The 17,062-nt window shown below is 40.7% G+C and overlaps 1 protein-coding gene across 9 annotated transcripts in view; it reads right to left on the bottom strand.

The window, feature by feature from the left end:
- Positions 1 to 17,062, bottom strand: part of NBEA (neurobeachin) — an 866,760-nt gene that overhangs the window by 644,997 nt on the left and 204,701 nt on the right. For all 9 annotated transcript variants that reach the window (XM_068267062.1, XM_068267067.1, XM_068267066.1 and 6 more), the window contains exons 3-6: positions 13,794 to 13,894; positions 13,460 to 13,555; positions 11,674 to 11,795; positions 5,451 to 5,577 (exon numbers count right to left, since the gene is read on the bottom strand). In XM_068267062.1, the coding sequence (XP_068123163.1) occupies positions 5,451 to 5,577; positions 11,674 to 11,795; positions 13,460 to 13,555; positions 13,794 to 13,894 (446 nt within the window). The remainder of the gene's footprint in view (positions 1 to 5,450; positions 5,578 to 11,673; positions 11,796 to 13,459; positions 13,556 to 13,793; positions 13,895 to 17,062) is intronic.

The raw sequence follows: 17,062 nt of genomic DNA, 5'->3' as shown, positions 1-17,062 counted from the left end.
TTGCACAATTACATAATACATTGAAAATGGCATTTATAATTGTACGTTGTTGTAAAGAAACTGATTATACTCCTTTTTTCGATCACATGCTATTAAAGCCGGCCTGAATTCAGAACATCCTCTCTGCTTTAAATGATAAGCAACAGTATAATAACCTTTGAAGAAAAAATATATTTGTTACAGCTTACAGAACTCCTGCAATAAATCTGCAATGTGTCTACTTCCTGCTTTCATAAAAGCAAAGGGTTGACATCCTGTGTTTACATATTAGCTGTGTCTGCTGAGGGCTGCAGAATTTGTGTGCTGACACAGCTGAGAGATTAAATTACAACTGTGATTACTTTTAGATGAGGGGGGAATTAGACAGGCTCTTCTCTCTAAAAACATACAGAGTGCATGTCTCTCAGTTTTCCTTCTGTCCTGTGCAAGAGTTTAGGTCCAATTTAAAATAACAGGCAGGAGAGCCTCAAATGTTTTAATTGCACTTCAGTTAAAGCAGCAGAGTCAGCCATACTATCTCCGGAAACCAGGGAGAAAACACATATATAAGTAAATAAGTAGTTCTACTTACATAACAGATGTACTGTACTGTCCACATTTTGATTTCAGTGAATTTTATATAGTACATAAAGAGAATTATGTTCCTGGCATTTTCCATCTTTGTTTCCTCTGACTGAAGCCAATCCTGACGTCATTTCCTCCCTTACTTTTTTTCCTCCTAGAAACTGCACTGTTATAGCTAGCTTGCTAAGCTTGCCAAGCACAGGTGAGCACAGCATAGAACAGAATTCAGCAGCCCACTGAACTGCCCTCAGCCAATCACAGAGGAGCGGGAATGTGGCAGAAGTGATTACAAGCTTTCTTCTCATTGGCAATGGCAAAAATAGAGCCAGGCTGACAGATAAGATTTATTACAGCAGAACTATTTCTGAATAGACTGTAGTGCTTGCAATGCAAGGTAAGGTTTCAGGCTGCATATTAAACACAGAGCCGTGGGTAAAAAGAATTTGATTTTGTGGCTGACAATACCTCTTTAAGGGGTCACCACAGGGTAGTAAGTGGGCGGGGTTACAGCCTTGCACTGAAGGTCTAGAAAAAGGACTATAATAACCGGGTAGTTGCACAAAATATGAGGCAGCAAAACCAAGACAGGTGTGTTATTTGCCCATGCATGCAGGATGTTGAGATTAAAGGACTATCCTCCTCCTAAACATTACTTTTTAGTTATCCCACAATTTCATTTTAGATTTAAATCTAAGTTTTTACTGTTCAGAGGCCTCTTCTCAATGACACATTAATTTAAGTATGCCAGAGCTAAAATCTATGAACCATTGTCCCTTTTTATCTCTTTTCTGCTTCCATAAGCCATTTTCTGCCAGGAAAGTGATTTATGTCTAATTCCTAATTAGTGAGGGCTATGCTATAGTCCGAACCGGACCCAGACAGAAACTGTGACGTGCATACCTGATTTTTAACTCTTTCAGGCAGAGAAAGTAAAAAAGGAACTAGCCCATTTGTGTGCTTGGTACTGTGCATACACTTCTATCATGTCACATGTCACCTCGGGTATTTCTTTAAGGAAAATTTTCAGTGAAGTATTTGCATTTCAATGCTGTCCTTGGAATTCTGCCTGATCTTATCTACAAACCAAAATGAATAAAGATATCTCCTGTAAACGTACACTGTGCATACAGAAGCACACACTCTCTTAATGGTAAATAAATTGAACAATCATTTCCAATTACTTTTGCTTGTATGCCCATTTCCTCTCAGCAGTTTAAAATGTCAATGGCCTTTCCTTCAAGTCATTTCAGGAGAGGTTAGCATAAACAGTCATCAGCAGCACATGGCTTCACTGAGGATTCTGCCTTCACCAATAAAAATTTGCTACACTGTCAATCAAGGCTAAAATTCCAAAAGGGAATACGCAATGAGGTTCAAATATTCATTTTAAACAATCTGTAAAGGAAATGTGAAATCCAATTGATAAAGCGAGCCTCAGATCCACTGGTTAGTAATTTAGTTTCTACCCTGGCTTTGAAGCCATACTGAGATATACATCATGATCGTATGATGTTATCCAGACTCATGTTATTAAATATTTCCATTGGTATTAGCCTAGACTAATGCATTCAGGGTGAAATTATAGAGGTAGACTGAGTTACATCAATGCTAATGTGCTCAGTTGTGCAAGAACATCCTTAAATTGATTTCAGAAAGAAAAAGATAGGCCTTAAGGAACCTGCCTTACACATACTAGCTAGTGATAGTATGTGATACCAGCCGAGACCTAAGCTGGTATAATATACAAAAAGTAAAAAAATAAATAGGAGGTAAATTTGAGGTTTGGGATATGCCCATTGAAGACTACTGACAGTCCCAAATCCATTTTGGCAATAGTTCAAGCGAGAGTCTGAAGCCTTTTAAAAAATCCTCTTTTTATTAGACATTTATGTAAAGCAGTATCACCCTAGCTAAAACGCCGCATTCCCGCCGCTGAACGGGGCAATTAAACCCCCCAAAATTCCACGACTTTTCAGGCTGTGGATTTTGCTGCCTGGGGAGGCAGAACTTAGAGCTGTAGCTCTGCCTACATTAGCGTCAATCTCCGCGCAGATCTCCACCTCTGAGAGGGGCAGGGGGGAGGGGGGGGGCAATCAGTGGGGATTGATGCGAGTAGAGTCAGAGCTACAGCACAAAAAGCTCTGTCTCTAAACGGAAGCGCTCCCCCAATTTTGCCCCAGGGATTTGGGGGGTTTATCTCGTTCTGCCGCTGGAATACGGCATTTTAGCTAGGCTGATATTGCTTTACATAAATGTCTAATAAAAAGAGGATTTAGAAAAGGCTTCAGACTAAACAATAGTGATGTCATCACATCCCCCCAATAAAGCAAGAAGCCAAACAGCAGAAGGAGTATGTCAGCTAGGGCAGAGAGTTCGCCAGTCAAGGCAAGCTTTCCAATATTATAGCCACAGACTACCCAGAGAAGCCTTAACTCTTGTCTACCTCCTAACTTGCATGGTTAGACAGGAGATGTATGGAGAGGTGGCAACGCATCCCAAGACAGGCTGCATCTGAATAACCAGCAGCATAGATACGCAGAGCCTCAATTACAGGCAAGGTACACAACTTGCATTCATAACAGATGTCCCAAAATGAACATAATGGAGGCCGTTAGCATGCAAAAACAGCAGTTTGTATGCAGAATGTTCTGTGCTAGACCCTTCCACCGCAATGAGGTCATCCTTCATGAAAGGGACCCTAACCTCTAATTACCAAACAGTGTAAACCTGGGGTAGCTGGCCATAAAATGGTTTACACACTTTTTTTTAAACAGGGAAGAATTGGCAGCGCTCCTAAACAAGGCCACTTCTGAAATGACTACCAACCGAGGCGTGTGAGCCCCCTAGAGGCAAATACACACCTTGTTTTCAATACAGATGCTATGGACTAAATCCTTAAACTCAGAATAAAAATGGAATGCAAACTTGAAATAGCAAATGGTTGCAGCTAGCCATAAAGTAAACTTACATTTTTTGTATACAGGAGGAGAGATGGCAACACTTCCCAAGACAGGAGAGGTCACTAATATTTATGACTGCCTATGTTGATTTGAGGGACACAGTGGCTAGATCTATCTGTATATCCAGACATCCTAGGTAAGGAGTCCCAAATGAGTGTGCCTGATAATTTTGGCAAGATGTATGTACAGGTGTCCTCAAACATCATGACCTTCTCTTATACAATCCACCAGGACAGCCTGTTTCACCCATGACCCAAAGCCTCTCTAAATACACAGGAACTTCAAAGGAAGGAAGCTCATTCTCCAAACGGCAGAAAGCACTGCTCAATAAAGAGAAACTGTGACCAAGAATTGAACTTCATCCCAATCAGTAGCTGATACCCCCTTTCCCATGAGAAATCTTTACCTTTTCACAAACGGATCATCAGGGGGCTCTGCATGGCTGATATTGTGGTGAAACCCCTCCCAGTGTGATGTCAGGACCATGGTCCTGAAAGTTTCCTATCTGTGAATCTCATTGCATTGTGGGAAATAGCTGTTTACAGCTGGGTCCAACTGCCAAAAAAGCAAGCAGCAGCTACTTCCAGTGACATCACCTGCCAGCAGTAAAAATGCCACCATGTGATAAATGTCAGAATGTAAATTAGGGAGAGGAAAGATTTTTACAATGGGAAAAGATTGACTAAATAATTTATACATAATTATTGTAAAAATGAAGCACTTTTTTATTACATTATGTTCACTGAAGTTCCTCTTTAAAGAGCCAAACAGCATGTCTATATGGTGATTGTTCACAAATTACTGCTGAAACAATCTGTAAATTACACTTTAGATAATTACACTTTCATTTTGAAATTGCCATAAATATAAATGGATCCTGCATAAGTATTTTTCCAATTTAAAATAGATCTACAGAGACCCATGAACATGTTGTGTTTAAATGACACATTGATGACTGCCTCCAAATACTGCCTCATCCTACCAGCTTCCAGTTCTAGAATTACTCCAAAATGTGCACTTTCAAATACAAGGCTGACCCAACTGTCAAAGCACCTTAACCCAGATACAAAGCAATGTTCTTTCCACTCTCCACCCAAGCAATTACATGACATAGGGCATCGCATGGGCAAGAGGAACTTAAGGAAGAAGGTAGGCGAAGTAAATATCCAATGTAAACTTTTATGTTAGATTTTCATTTCAAATTGTCAAAGGTAATTTCCAAAATTAACAAGAGAACAGAAAGCTGAAACTGTTATTTGCAACCATGGTAACAGTATCCAACCTGCACAACGCAGAAGCCTTTGTCACTCATTTTCAACACCTGCACCAATCCAGTGCTAAGCAGCAAACTTTGACATTAATTTCTGCCAGTTTCAGTTAGAAGCCCTCTGGAGTGACTATCATATACACATAAAAACAGTATCAAGCTAAACCGTGTGCCAAGAACCCTTACAAAATATAAAGCCAAATTTGACCGACAACCCCTCAACAGAAGTGGAATTTCCTGTTAGCTCCAATCATCACATTCCTCCCTTTAGTAACAGACCACGGTTAACGGCCATGACTTTAATCAATAATATTTCTTTTGGACATAGTCAGACCCACCCAAACCAAACCCAAATACTGAAAACATCAGGAAAAATTCCACTCACCGAGCTACATTTAGTCCCTTTCATTATCTAAAAAACAGGAATCGTGTCAACAAAAAATAAAGACTGTATGGGGATGAAAAGACACCCATAAAATATGATAAAAAAAACTGAGAACATGCCTTGCATTCCCAGAATCTTGTGTTTTTCCACAGCTATAAATACCACAAAGATTTCATGTCTCTCTCTCTCTGCTGAATACTGTAGCTTTAGAGAAGGCACAGATCAGCAATACAGTAATATTTTATGACACATCACAACCTTCTCCTGTGCTTACCTTTCGTGGCTGGAAGTCGTACTTGACACAGTGCTGGAAGCCTTTTCCTTTTGATTTCAGAGAAGTGACTATCAAACAGTTACCCACAAAATGTGCAGAATAACCAACACCTTTACTTGTGCGGAAACTGCAAAGAGAAAAAAATGGGTCATAAGTTCCAATGGAGTTTAGCCTACACATGAAAAGCCATAGAAAAGCAATTTTAAAATGCAAAAAAAAAAAAGTTAAACTTTTATTTTTATACTAATCTATATTATTCTATACTATTTCACTATACTATTGCTATTTATACTATTTCATATTATCATAATCGCAGCCAGCTCCTGTCACCTCAAACGCAAAAACATATCTCGCAGCTGACCTTTTCTCACTCAAGACGCTACTAAAAAGTTAGTACATGCTCTTATATTTCGTTAGAACTATTGTACTATATTGCATTGTGGACAAACAACTAACTGACTGACTGGCAACGCTCCAATCTGTACTGAGCTCGGCTGCTCGTCTCATTCATCTCGCTTCTCGTTCGTCCTCTTTGCCAAGCTCTTCATTGGCTAATTAGCAAGCGGGTCCATTTTAAACTCTTAACACTAACCTACAAAGCGCTCTACAATCTATCTCCCCTGTACATCTCCTCGCTAGTTTCCAGATACCAACCCAACCGCAATCTCAGATCTGCACTTGAGCTTCTTTTGTCCTCCTCTAGAATAACCTCCTCACATTCACGTTTACAAGACTTCTCATGTGCTTCAGCCCTCCTCTGGAATACCCTTCCACAGCACATCAGTTTCTCCCCAAACTTTGAAATCTTTAAACGCCTCCTCAAAATCTTACTTTTTCCGACAAGCATATGCTCTAACTTTGGACATTCCCCCTTTGACCTCTCGCCAAGTTTTCCTCCTTCCTAGATAACATAAACACACTCTGCCTGTATGTATACTGTATACCTCCCCCACCTTCTTTCCTTGCCATTCCTTTAGATTTTAAGCTCGCGAGGGCAGGGCTCTCTCACCCTTTTGTGTCTTGAAATGGTTATTCATTTTAATCATCATGTTACATTTGTCATTGTAATCACCAATTCTGTATTTTGTACCAGTGTCCATAGTTGATATATATTATTGTCTGTATCAGTATGTACCCCTTGTTTGTTTGTTTTACTTTGTACAGCCCCACAGAATATGTTGCCACTTTATAAATAATAATAATAGTTTTGTAATCTAACAAACATTTTTTTAAAGTGAATTTTTTAAGTGAAATATATAATTCTGGTCACCATTTCCAGTGTTTACTAACATAACCATATGAAATGACATATTTATCAGTAGTATTGGGGATTGAATTTGGGACCTTGCGGTTCGGAACCCAAACAGCCACATTCAGCACTGGACAGCAGGATGGGGTGCATTTTATTTAGCTCAGATACTTCCTGTTCCAAGATGGAGGGAGGAAGAATCCAAGCTAAATGGAACATACCCCGCCCAGTGCTGAATGCAGCTGTTTGGGTTCCGAACCACATGGTCCCAATATTCTAACACCAGCAGTATTTATCAACAGAGACAAGCTATGCTATAACTACTTTTTGAATGTAGTTTAACCTAACTTGGTGTATTTAAATTAACTTCGTCATTCCCAATTATTCATATTTACTAATTATACACTATTTACCCTTTACAACTTATTAAGATGTATCACAAAATCATTTACTTTTTTTGTAAAATAATACAATTAACATTTTATTTTCATTTTTGGAGACTAAAAAATTGTATTTAGAGTTGGTAATAAAGGCTAAAAAGATCTTCTTAATAAAAAAAATAGATATCAACAGTATTATGTTAATCAAAAATGATCAAACTTGTACAGTATATAAATGATGCAGAAAATAAACATAATGGCACCAATATATGTCTCTTAAAAGCAAAGAGAAACACACTAAAATATAATACCACAATCTATAAAAGATATCCAATATAATACCACAATCTATAAAAGATGTACAGCATACCAGTTATGCGTTTAAATTCCCACTCAAGGCCTATTTCAACAGGTTTAGAGGACAAAAACCAGGGGGAAAAAAAATGTATACTAAACCTGGTGCATCCATGGTGAGGGGGCATCTTGTGGATTATGCCCCTTGTACCTCGTGTCTCCCTGTGTCCCCCTCGTGTCCTCCTCTATGCCCCTTTGTATCCCCGTGTCCTCTGTCTGCTCCCATGGGCACAGCACAGTCCCTGACATTGCGGCGGGTTGGAGGTTTGTATTGGCAGGCGTTCACAAGTCAGGAACTCCCTGCATTTGGACTATGAGACGCAGCGACTTTTTTCCCTTACTTTTGGGGGAGAAAAAGTGAGTCTAATAGTCCAAAAAATACAGTAGTTGTAAATCAAATGTTTTTTATATGTTTAATTTGAACACTAGATAAGCATTCTGATTTGAGAGCCCTCATTGAAGGATTCAGAACTTTTTTTTTTAACAGGAAGAGGCTGTCAACCTGTAGCTCAGCCCCCAGGCATGAAGAACTATTGACTCCTCTGTTAGGGTTACTACACCTTAAAGAAAACCTGAACTGAAGATTAAAAGACAAAATAAACATACACAAGTCATACTTACCTCCTGTGTAGTCTACTCCTCAGTCTATTTTTCCTCTCCTGCATCCTGTTTGTCCACTGTGATCAATGGAATTCTCCGTCCTCCATTTTGAAAATGGCCATTACACCATAACAGCTTTCTGGTCAGCACACAGTTAAACTGTAACATCGCCCACTTGAGCCATAGGGAAACATGGACAAATCAGTTCTCCTCTCAGCTGTAACTGACAGCAACTGATATATTTCAGTTCTGACAAAATGTTGTCAGAACTGGAAGGGATCACTGTAAGAAGAAAATGGTACGCTTCTGAGAGGAACTGATGGCAAGGTAACTATTTAATGTTCATTTGAAGTTACCTCATGTGTTTATTTTAAATAATTTTACTCAGTACAGGTTCTCTTTAAGGTAGCCGCATGCTTGATGATTTTCCCAGATTTTATCACTCCAATTGAATTTGCCAAAAATCTATGTCCCAACATGTCCAACCAATCAAAATTTTGCTTGATTTTGACTAAAACTATAGATTGGATTGTAACTATAGACTATAGTTACTCATAATCGAAATTTAAATTAGATAGCGCTGCCCGCGGCAGAGAGGGGGTTAACTTACCTATGCCGCTGCCCATCACTGATGCGTTCCACTCGTGGTCCACGTAACGTCACTATTTCCGGCTTTGAAGGAGAAAGCAGTGGAGTTACGTGGAATGCATCGGCTACAGATGGCAGCATAGGCAAGTTCACCCTCATTTCCCCCTACCCTACCCCCGCTGTGGGCAGTGCTGTTTAATTTAAATTTAAATTATGAGTAGCTACATACTAGTAGCTAACACCACTAGATGCAATCAAAGTTTTCAGTCCAAAGAATTGAAGAAATTGCTCACAGTATCAGTGGACATACCAATACCTTCATACCTTTAATTTTTAAAAAGGCATCCAAAGTTAAGGTACTCTTTAACCTTTCATCAACTAAGTGTTTGCACACACCGGCAGTAGCGGCTAGATGGCAGATATCCCAGCACCATTACCATACAGTGTGACAGCCAAAGTAACTTGCAAGGCTTAGAATACTCAGACGCTTTCCTTTCTCGCATACAAGCTGGTGTCAGAGCAGCTGTTCCAACGCCACAAACCCATTTACAAAGCATATTAATAGCTGCGGGCAATTTAGTAGTATAGTGGGTGCGTTACATTCACGACTGTGACAAAGTAATAGAAAAATGCAACGCCAGCTGTGCAATAAATGTAAATCTGAAAGAAACATCATCCCAGCACGAGCTTCGAAAGGTCACAAGAGAGATCGGCTAAAACTCTCCAGGAAAAATGCAAAACTAATGACTGCAGAAGAGCAGAGTTGGCGCGAACGTCATTAAACTTCACAGTGCGTGTTAGGAAGGGGAACGGCACATAAACACCGAGGCTAACAGGGTGTGGAAAGATAATTATTGCAAGCTTTCGGGAGTTTTTGTACTTTCACATGTTTTCATCTTCTTAAAATCCTTTAACCTATAGGCATCCAAGAATTCAGCTGTAACCTCTGACTTTCCTCCTCATCCTAAACATCAGGCTTCACCCTGCTTGTCCCGGAGGTCATATTGGACAATAAGCATATGAAATCTATAAATAGCTCAGACAAGTAAAGCACTGCAAAGAACAAGTCAATCACATTGTTAAAAGATGAGCAGTGAGTTCTTGTGTGAGGAAAGGTACAGAGAGTTTAAACTGTATCTTCTGAATAACTAGGAGGATGTTACAGCAACTCAAAGAGAAAAATAATTAGGGCATGCACATGAATGCAATTTAATAGCCTCTTGTGTGAGGGCTGGAACCCACTAGAGCGTTTTTTTGAGCATTTAGGGAGCGTGAGAAATCGCTAGCGATTGCCCTAATTGTGAATTGCCAATGTGAATGGATGGTGCAAATTCCACAGAAGCGATTGAGATTAGCAAAATTGCAAACGCAGGACATGCAGCATTTTGTTAGCATTTGCGCTTCAGTGTAAAGTATATAATCACTGGCGTAATCGTTCATTAAAACTTGCACGGAGCGATTTTGCTAGCGTTTTAAAGTTAATGTACACTGCAACAAAATTAAAAATAATTGAAAGGACCAATCAGACTTTAAAACGCTAATCGCTGCACAACCGCTAACAAATTGATTACACTTTCTAAAAATCGCTCCCTAAAACGCTAATTAAATTGCTTAAAAACTGCTCATAAAAACGCTAGCCATTGCGATTAGCGATAGCGTTTTGTAGTGGGTTCCAGGCCTCCGACACATTTGGGAAAACTGTTTGAGATGGAAGTAGAAGGTGGTAGTTAAAAGATATTATTTGGTTTAAATAAGAACGTGCCAAATGTTACTTCCAGACAGCAAGCATTAGAAGTTGAGGTTTTTGGGGTGTTTTTCACATTTATGGTAACTACAGGTATGGGACCAGACAGAGATGGTGGAAATATAATAATCTCTATCTTACTTATATTAAAGTGTACCTGAGGCAAAAAAAAAAAAAAAAAGGAAAAGTTATGGATACCTGCTTACTCTCTCTGTCATCAGACGCTTGGCGGCCCTGTTTTGTGGCTGGCCTCCCCTCCATATTACCACTGTAACCCCATTCCCAGCTCTGACTGGTTCCAGTTGGAGCAGGGCGTATGCACCAAAACCAGTTTGGGGGTTCAATACACTGCAAGGGACCTCAGGTGAGTCTACTCTCAGGCTTTGTGTCCTTTTATAGATATGCCTATTGCATGGCTAGGATGCAGCTGTATTCACTGTTAGCTTAGGGACCCCTCAATGAGATTGGCCTTGTTGCACTTGTTGGGCTTAACCTGAATTCCTAAACTGCATTGATCTGCATTCCTATGGCTATACATAACCAACAAATTTCATATTGTGTTTATTCACTTTCTGTGAGTTTGAGCCAAGGTCCCTTTAAATTTAAATTTTGCTTTTTGCAGTTGCCAGTCTCCTGTGCGTCTCACATGTTAGTTATCAGCCTGCATTGAGGGACGAGAACTTTTGTGCTGGAGCAGGGTGAATGCCCAGTCCAGAATGCCTATGCAGAGCAGCCATCGCTGAGAGCATCCTGGGAATATGCAGTTCTGATACATTAGTAACTATGCACCCTCCTGGCAGTGGCTGCTGCACGGCCATGCATAAGTGTGCACTAAGAGGGCGCACTGGATGGACAGAGGAAACGGGATGACCTGAATGCAGAAAAAGCAGATAGACAGCCATAAACGAGTCTTTATCTACTGATGACCCGTTTTGAGTGTCTACAAAGACAGCTCAACATTCTAAATACTGTACCACTGTCCAGGTTGCAACCAGCCATACTTTGAATTATCTACCATGCCTGGAAAATCACAGCTTGCTGCGAACAAACAGAGGCGATTTTCAATAACATTAAATCAATGACTTGTGGATAACTAATATTTCTTATATCAAATTTTCTAGGAAAATATGGCTTTCCTAGAAATGGCAATCTGCTGCAAGGTCATAGAAACAGGAAACCAATAAAAACTGTCAACGATAAGCTATGGAAAGTATAAACCGCAATTACTTTTATTATTTTCTGAAACACAGTTACCTATATTTGGTCAATTATTGAGACAGATGCAAGAGAACAATACTCATTACTTACCAATAGAGGTAAGGTTTATCCTTGTCGACATTTATATTATTTAATGGATCCATACGAAACCATGTGTTCAGAGTGAAACCATTTTGATAAGGCCACTTGGCAATTGGAGGCAGTGCAATCGCCTGGAATACAAAGAAGAGATGATAAAACAAGAGGAATGTAAATAATAAAGAAGCAACACTCACTGCATTTCTGACAGCTTGGAGCTTTTTCTCTAAAATTACATGGGTTGAGTTCCTGACTTCTCCAATTGGCAAGTAAAGCAACCACAATGGTAAAAACCCCACAAGGTTGGCGGAAGGCATACATGCTCAAATGGCGCTAGAAAATGTGGGTGCAGGGAAAAGCCGTAAAAAGGCTCCACCTGCTCCTGAAAAAGTCCCGGCAGAGGTAATTACTATTACCTCTCCAGGCCAACATGGACTCGGGGGGAAAGCAGTAATTAGGCTGCAAGCTGTTGTTGGCGGCCGAATTTCGCTGTTTTTATAGTACTTTAGACAGTCTTTTGATGGCGCACAAATTAATGTCTGAGTGTCGCTATAGCGGTAATTCACATTACAGCCTATGGCAGCATATGGTGCGCCCGAATTTCCCTGCGCCTCTTGTGCCTATCTCGGGGTGAAGAGCCAAGCTTACCAATAAAGGAGAAGTCAATGTAGGCAAGTATTTTAATCAGTTCATAAGTCTGCATTGACAAGTAGTTGATATAGAAGGTACACGCCTGCACTCAGAAAAAACCCATAATTTCCGTATCAGAAGCTTGGAAAGCACAAAATGGGCAACTTATCTTCTCCTTCAGTTCCCCAACTGGGGATCAGAAAAAGAGGAGACATGGCATGTTTCCTTTGAGAGGGAAATTACACTAGATTGGGTTTTTTTAGGCTTAGGCGTAGGAAAACCAAGGTTAGGAACCCCCAGGGGAATTTTTGGCGTTAGGTAGCACCAGCTAGGCATCTCCATGGAGTTTTTAGGGTTAGGCAGCCCCGGGCGGATTGATTAGTGTTAGGCATTGAGAGGGAGGGCTCTGTGTGAGAATAGGGTTAGCTTAGATCATAATAAAATATCGGTAATAATAGAAGTAGAAATGGATCCTACACGGTATGTGTGTCGTCTCGTTGTGTCCGGGGTTGAGCTCAGAGTCTCTCTCTTTCCTTCCTTCTTCTTCCTTCTCTTTTTTCCCACTTTCCTTCTCATTCCACGCTTGCTCTTTTTCCTCTCTTGCAGTGTTGTTCTCCTACGCTACCTGAATATTATTCTATGTGTATTAACCAGACACCTGGATCACTTTTATGTGTCTCACGTTCACAATGTGCCTATTGATGCATCATTAATGCTTCATTACGGTTCTGTAACAAGTTATGTCATTATTATTCCTGATCCTTGATGTTATGGTAGGCTATCAATATTATACTGTACGATGGATGCATTCTCTTGCCTGTAGGAGCATAATGCTGTCTTTGTGTACTGTTTATTTGTACTTTTAAAAATAAAAATTGATTTGTTAAAAAAAAAAAATAATAGAAGTAGAATATTGGTACTTTTACAGATATTCTACCAGCGGCCATCTCCGGCATCGGTTTTTCCAAGCGCTTTTCTTTACATATATGCATGCCCTTGCTCAAACTACCTGGTGGGGTGGAGAGAGGGGGATTCATTTTTTAAAAAGTCTACTCCATCCAGGAATAAACCAATATGTGCCCCAAAAAATTGTGTTCGTTGTATTTTACTCTTCAACATTACCAATATGGCACACTAAATTATAAAATATGTATTGCTGGACACTTACTGCCGCACTCCGTCCTGGGAAATTGAAGAAGGTATCGGGTCCGTGTCTCTGTGGCATCTGATTTAGGACCGATAACAATTTGACCGCATGCCTTGGCTGCAAGGAACAGGAAGAGCAGCAAACAGTGAGTGGAAACCACATTCTGACAGACGTCCATAAACAGAAATGAATTACCAAACACTTAATTTTCAAATTGACTATTTGAGGCTTCTTCAAAGAGGCATTCAATCAGTATGAGGGAAGCGTTTCACTTTACAGGTCTCCAGAGAGGAGAGGAGGTAAACTAGAGCACTAATGCACTGACAGAGATTGCCGGTCTCTGACCGCAGCTTACCCAGATTCCATTTTCTCCCCGCAGCATGCTGAATAGAAGCTTCAGCTCCTTCACCGTGATGCTGTAGCTGGCCAGCACTCCCAGCATGTCAACCAGAAGATCTAAAAAAAAAAAGTAGATAAAAACAACATTAGCTCAACCTCAGCCCGCCGAATCCTAACCCCTCTCCCTGCCCCGGTGGGGTGTCCCGCTGACACTTTTAGATGATTCAAACATCTCTAAATCCGTTCTTTTTTCTCCCCATTATTCTACCGCAATCTGAAATTTCAGTTAAATACCCCGGAACACTTTCATGTGCCTTGCGGGGAGATCAAAGGGTCAGAAACGGCTTCAGAAGACGACACACATCAGGAGGCAGCTGCCTGGACTAAATGGAGTTTGACAGTTTCATTTTATATTTCCAAAAAATAAAAAATAATTCTGTACTTTAAAGCCTAAGTCTACCTCTCTGGCCAATAAGCCAGGGCAATTAAATCGTGGACAAAGTAAATCGTTTTTTTCATTGAATTCTGAGATCCTTTCTGCCTTTAAAGTGATCTTGTTTTTAAATCCTGTGAATTAAAGTTAACTGGTGAAAACATCCTACTTTATTTTCAAGTGTGGAATAAAACTCAGGCTGTAATTCGAAAATTGGGCCTACCCTTTCCTGCTTCACTATGCTGCTTTTATCTACTAACGTTAAAAAGGAAATTTAACCAAGTATTGAACTTCATCCCAATCAGTAGCTGATACCCCCTTTCCCATGAGAAATCTTTTCCTTTTCACAAACGGATCATCAGGGGGCTCTGTATGGCGGATATTGTGGTGAAACCCCTCCCACAGTGTGATGTCAGAACCTTGGTTCTGACATCACACTGTGGGAGCCTTGTTGTATTGTGGGAAATAACAGCTGTTTCCAACTGCCAAAAAAGCAAGCAGTATCTCCTTCCACCGACATCACCTGCCAACAATAAAAATGTCATTATGTGATAAATGTCAGAATGGAAATCAGGGAGAGGAAAGATTTTACAATTGGCAAACACTGACTAAATCATTTATACATAATTATTGTAAAGAGGATCTTTAACCAAGGATAGATCATCAGGTGGGTCTGTATGGTGGATTTTGTGGTGAAACCCCTCCCACAGTGTGATGTCATGACCATCAGCATCCACTCGGAGGTGCACAGAGCTCTGCTGCACACTAAGCACTTGTGGACCAGCCTCAATAATTATGCAGCAATTGCCTGTCAGTTCACAGCCAAACCATGATATATACACATGATGGTACCACTGGTGCAGGCCCTTCACACTATTAATTAGCACTGGAGGCTGTATTTATACAGTATTAATCTTATACAGTATTTATACAGCAGTTCTGAAATTGTATGCGGTCTAGCCAATCATCACTCTGCAAATCACGTGATCAGTGTGGTATCACATGACACCCCATTCCAGATCAGTTCTCTCCTCAGTAGTTAAACTCCCCCTCTCATTATCCAGAACTTGGTTAATTAGAATTCTCAAGCAACCCCCCACAACAAAATCCTGGCCTTGCAGAATGCAAACGGCTACTTTTACATGTCTTTATACAGTAATAAACCCGTTACACTAAATTATGTCTGTCCTTTGTCTTCATTTGTTTTTAATTACTGTATTTCACATGAATACAGCGTTTATGGTATGTATATGGAGTGATATGCATCTGATTGGTATTGAAGGTGTGTATTTAAGTCCCTGGGAGGCGGAGCACGCCTCTGTTGGTTTCATTTCAGTTGCAGCCTTTGTAGGGCAGCTAAACTATGTCAGGCCTGGTTCACACTGCAAAAGCTTTTTTTAGCGCTGGTAATTTGAAAAGCTCTAGTGAAAAGCAACGCTATGGGGGATTTTTATAAAATCATGTTGCTCAAGTGAGAACACACACATAGCATTACATTAGCAAGAGGTTTTAAAATCAGAAAGCGCTTAGAAAAAGCTCTTGCAGTGTAAACCAGCCCTAAAGGTAGCCATACACTGGTTGATTTGCCATCAGATTCGACCAACAGATAGATCCCTCTCTGATCGAATCTGATCAGAGAGGGATCGTATGGCTACATTTACTGCAAACAGATTGTGAATCAATTTCAGCCTGATACCGTTCACAATCTGTTTTGGTGGTGGTGCTGCCGCCGCTCCCCCCGACCGCATGTCCGCATACATTACCTGCTCCGCCGGTGCGACTCCAGTACCCAGGTCTCCGCTGTCTTCTCCGCTCTGGTCTCCAGGTCCGGCATGCTTTACTTCTTCCTGCCCGGCAGGAAGTTTAAACAGTAGAGCGCCCTCTACTGTTTAAACTTCCTGCCGGGCAGGAGGAACTGAAGCATGCCGGAGACCAGCGCGGACACGGAGCAGCGGTGACCGGGGGTAGTCGCGCCGGCGGAGTAGGTAATGTACTGCCGCTCTATTGCGTTGGTTGTCGGGCACTCGAACGCCGCTAGCGACGCGCTCCCTACCCGCGGGCGATCGATGGTAATTTTCCGCACGGAGCGATCGACGGGATCGGACGAAATGGATCGAAATTCGGCGTGTAGCGCGAACGATTGGCAGCAGATTCGATAGCAGTGATCTAATCTGCTGTCGAAACGGCGGCAAATCGGGCCAGTGTATGGCCAGCTTTAGGGCTATAATCACAGACACAGTCATACCAGTGAAAGAACGCAGTGCTCCAGTACAGGAAGGTAGCTATACTGGTTGCAGGGAAGCGGTTAATAATGTGTAACCGTTCCCGCCTGTGATCTGGAATAATAGCTGAACCTAGAGCAGGAACTAATAAAGTGACTCCTAGTCACAGCATCACGGGGGAGATGCAATCAGTGATCACTGTACAAAGCAAACTGCATCTGTGAGCCTGCTTACAGCTCTGTCTGTCTAGATCAGGGAAAATGTACTCTAGGGCATAAAATCCATCAAAATATAATAAAAACACATTTGGTGCTGCAGTCTTTCAGGCCAATGGAAAAATTCATTTTTAGACAAAAAAAAAATACTATGGATTTCAGTTTACATATTTTCTGGTCGAACATCAAGAGAATTGCATTTTTGCACACGATGACATTTTTATCCTATTTCTGAAAGCAAAACACATAAATAGGAGTTAATATATAGAATTAAAAGAATGCTTCATCTGCCCTCTAACATATATAGGCTAAGTTGACTACTGACTACAAAATCAATCTGAAATTATCCATTACAACCATAGTTCAGCCTTCCATTTTAAATGGTTACAATAGTAAAGGTTTAAATAAGAAATAA

This window comes from Hyperolius riggenbachi, chromosome 2, assembly GCF_040937935.1.
Source record: "Hyperolius riggenbachi isolate aHypRig1 chromosome 2, aHypRig1.pri, whole genome shotgun sequence".
Lineage (NCBI taxonomy): Eukaryota > Metazoa > Chordata > Amphibia > Anura > Hyperoliidae > Hyperolius > Hyperolius riggenbachi.
Note: the sequence above shows the minus strand (reverse complement) of the source record. Positions and strands in the feature narration are given on the sequence as shown.